The 4,002-nt window shown below is 35.9% G+C and overlaps 1 protein-coding gene across 1 annotated transcript; it reads left to right on the forward strand.

Moving 5' to 3' along the window:
- The first annotated feature begins 3,217 nt into the window (after positions 1–3,217).
- LOC131661045 (uncharacterized) lies at positions 3,218–3,667 on the forward strand. Its single transcript, XM_058930451.1, has one exon. The coding sequence runs from the start codon at positions 3,218–3,220 to the stop codon at positions 3,665–3,667; it is 450 nt and encodes a 149-aa protein (XP_058786434.1).
- The last annotated feature ends 335 nt before the right edge of the window (positions 3,668–4,002 follow it).

Here is a 4,002-nt window from a genome sequence, read left to right on the forward strand (position 1 = left end):
TCTTGCTGAGATTATTGGTTTCACTAAACCATTTTCTTTCTATTGCAGGCAAAATCAAAATGAAACTTGCTACTTGGAAAGCTAAGCTCTTAACTATGGCTGGAAGGGTGCTTTTGGTAAAGTCAGTGATCCAAAGTATGATGATTCACAACATTATCATATATGATTGGCCTTCTAGCATTATCAAAAGCATTTATTCTTGGACTAGGAACTTTATTTGGAGTGGTAATGTGGATCAGAAGAAGCTGGTAATAGTCTCTTGGAAGAATTGTTGTAAGAAGACTTCAGAAGGAGGGCTTGGTATCATTGATTTAAAGAATTATAATAAAGCTACAAATATCTGCTTGTGCTGGCAGTTTCTCAATAAAGATAATGATTCGTCTAAGGTTCTAGCTGCAAGGGTGTTTAGAAATGGCAAGATGATTAAGTATTCCATTAAGTCCTCGTTATGGAAAGGATTCAAAGAGCAATACAATCTGGTCATGGAAAACACTGTTTGGATTATTGGAAATGGAAAAAAAGTAAACTTCTTGTTGGATGACTGGACAGGTGGAACTCTTGCTTGTAAACTCAATATTCCTGTGAAATTTCATCCCACCCTCACTTCCAAGGTGACTGAGTATTGGGAGAACAACCAATGGTCCGTCCATGATAACCTGCTGCTTGCTAGGCCTAATTTACACGCTGCAATTGCTAATTACACTATCTCAGATATGGACAAGGAATACATGTTGGTTTGAAAGAATTTGGAGAATGACATTCTTACTAACAAGCAAGCCTACAGTCTTTTGACTCATTCTGGCTCTGTCAAGGCTTTTTCCTTCCCTTGGGACATTGATGCTGCTCCAGCTCACTCTTTGTTATGTTGGGGGCTTCTTCATAACAAAGTTCTAACAGATAAGAACTTAAAAATCAGAGGTTTCTCCTTTGCATCCAAATGCTCCCTCTGCTGCAACCAAACTGAGACTTCTACTCACTTGTTTTTTGATTGTCAATTTGCTAGTAACATATGGACTTGGTTCAATGCTCTCCTATCTTGCCTGATCCCCATAAATTCTTTTAATGATTGCATTCATGTTCTGGACAGGCCTTGGAATCCTCAAGCTAAGGTAGTGATTAAAGCTAGCATGGTTTATGCCTTGTATCTTATCTGGCAATCTCGTAATCTGCTGCGGTTTGAGAACAAGCATACTCATTGGAAATCACTTGTTAGTGACATAATGGCTAGAGCTAAATTGGTGTGTAGCTTAACTAAGAAGAAATCCGGTGACTGCATGCTCAGCTTCTCGCTCCTTAAAAGTTTTGACATTAATATTCACCCCCTTGAGGCCTTATCATTGATTGACGTTATCTGGTGCCCCTGTTGTAACACCCTTCTAAGCCACGCGGAAAATTAAATAAATTTATTCAGAGTACATGAAACCAAGGGTGCCACAATTCAATAATTAATTAAACTTCGTTCATTTAAGTCATACATTCACTGAGGCAATCATCATCAATTAAAACATTTCATGTTAACACAGCGGAAATTAAATCATACGGATTAAGCTTAACATCTTTAAAACTTATCCTTCAAACCATCAAAATATAACCAGAGTTATAAAACATAAACTCTAAACATCGCGTCCCCAGTGTTACAAATATCAGAGCATGACACTTGACGCTAAATAAACAACCGACTCATGAGCTAATCCTCACCGAGTCGAACAACCGCTATCCTGAATCTGAAAATGACAACATGTAAGGGTGAGTCTCATCATAATTAACAAATGTTATAAGGTTATAAAGCAATAACACATCATAGTTGCATCATTCACCCAATTGTTTCATAAACAGACATTCAGACAAGTTTTATCATCATAAACAACCAACCAACACACCATCAATATTTATAAAACTGGAATACATCCAATCATGTTATAAAATTATGCATATGTATGAACTAACACTATGCATGTGGTACCAACATCATCAAATGAGAATAACCCATGACCGATCCAACATCATCAAGATACAGCCCTGCCAGCACAGATTCCACACAATGGGAATCATGCCCTTTACTGATCCAACACATCATCATGGATACAACATCAACAATGAATATGAATGAATGCAAAGATACATGAACATACTTATACCATCATCAAGTCTATGAGTAACATCATCAAAATACTCATTTCATCATAATCATCATCATCATCAAGCATGTTTATATATATATATATATATATATGCATCATTCAATCATAACCACATCATTAATCATCACATAGATTATTTCACAAGGTTCGTTTAGCTCGAAACGGCACACAAAACAGACCGACGGTTCAAAAGTTATGAGTTTTACAAAATACTTCATTTTTCAAAAACCTTCAGTGGTAATCGGTTACCCAAAGGCCAGTAACCGGTTACCCTATTTCACGAAACACATTCCCCTGTTTTTTGTATGGGTAATCAGTTATCCCCCTTTCAGTAACCGATTACCGACTCCAAGCCAACAATCTTTTCCATTTTAAACTGCAGTAATCGGTTACCCCGCCCTCAGTAACCGGTTACTGCGTACCTGCAACCCCAAATTTGCAGAATTACAACATTCTAAGCATTTCAATTCCATCCTAATTCCACCAGAACGAATTTAAGGAATCAAAACTCACACACAACACCACATACACATCATAGAACACACAACGAGCATCAATTGAAGTCATAACAACACAAACATCATAGATTCCAACAAAATGATCAATTATCATCCAATTAATTTAAAATCCCTAAATCTATCATATGACTCAATCGATACGAATTCTACATCTATTCTATGCTATCAACCCCTAACCCGATAATAGATGTTAACCAAATAAGTCCCCCTTACCTTAACCAAATTCTTGAATTGGGTCTTCTTCCTCTTTGGTTCTCTTCTTCTGCAATTTCACGTTCTTGCTCTCTTCTCCTCTTTTGCTCTTTTCTCCTTCTATTTCCAATTTTCCTCTTTTCCTTATTTTATGAAAAATAAAACTTAACCTTAGTAAAAGGCCTCATGACTAACACCCCCTCCTTTTACTAAACACTACCTCGGCCCAATTCTATTATTTTCCATAATTTTCAGTGAAATGGCAATTAATTCCGATAAATAATTTAAATTCTAATTAAATTAATTTAAGGAAAAATACGGATGTTACACCCGTTCTTTGGGTGGATTGAGTGTAATGTAGACGACATGGCTGTCGGGTCTTTAGCTGCCTGCAGAGGAATTTTTAGAGACTTTCAGGATAATCATATTCTGAGTTTCAGTGCGTATCTTGGTGAAGGCTCTCCGGTTACGGCTGAATTCCTTGCTGTGATCATTGTGATTGAAAAAGCTAAGCAGATGAAGTGGAACAAACTGTGGATAGAAACAGACTGTAAATTGGTGGTGAAGGCTTTCTCAAATGTTAACTTGGTGCCTTGGAAAATCCATTCTCGCTGGCTTATGTGTTGGGCTTACACTCTTATCATTGATTTTAGGATCACTCACATTTTCCGTGAAGCCAATTTTTATGCGGGTTTTCTGGCTAATATCGGCTTTAAGAGCAAATCTTTTTCTTGGTTTAGTTATGTGCATAAGGATATCACTGAGGATTACTTGTTAGACAAGAATGGAACCCCTAGGCTTAGGCTTTGTGCTTAAAAGGTTTTGGCTTGGTCCCCTTCTTGTGTTTTTTGTATTCCTTTCTTGTTCTAATATTATCTTCTTCATTTAAAAAAAAATTGAAACTTTTTGTAAATCTTTATAATTTTTTAAGCAAAACATATTTAAAATAATAAAAATATTAAAATAAAGAACCCATATTTTCAAAATAATCACTATTTTTAAATTTGCGACTCACTCCAATCTAAAGAAAGGTTAGTTCTCATATTAAATTTGTTATTTACATAATTCTAAATGATATAAACCTTGGGATTTTCCATTATTTCTCTTCAGTTATCTCCCTCACAAATTTATCTCTATTTCTCTCTAACATT

The sequence above is a fragment of the Vicia villosa genome, linkage group LG1 (genome assembly GCF_029867415.1).
Source record: "Vicia villosa cultivar HV-30 ecotype Madison, WI linkage group LG1, Vvil1.0, whole genome shotgun sequence".
Classification (NCBI taxonomy): Eukaryota; Viridiplantae; Streptophyta; class Magnoliopsida; order Fabales; family Fabaceae; genus Vicia; species Vicia villosa.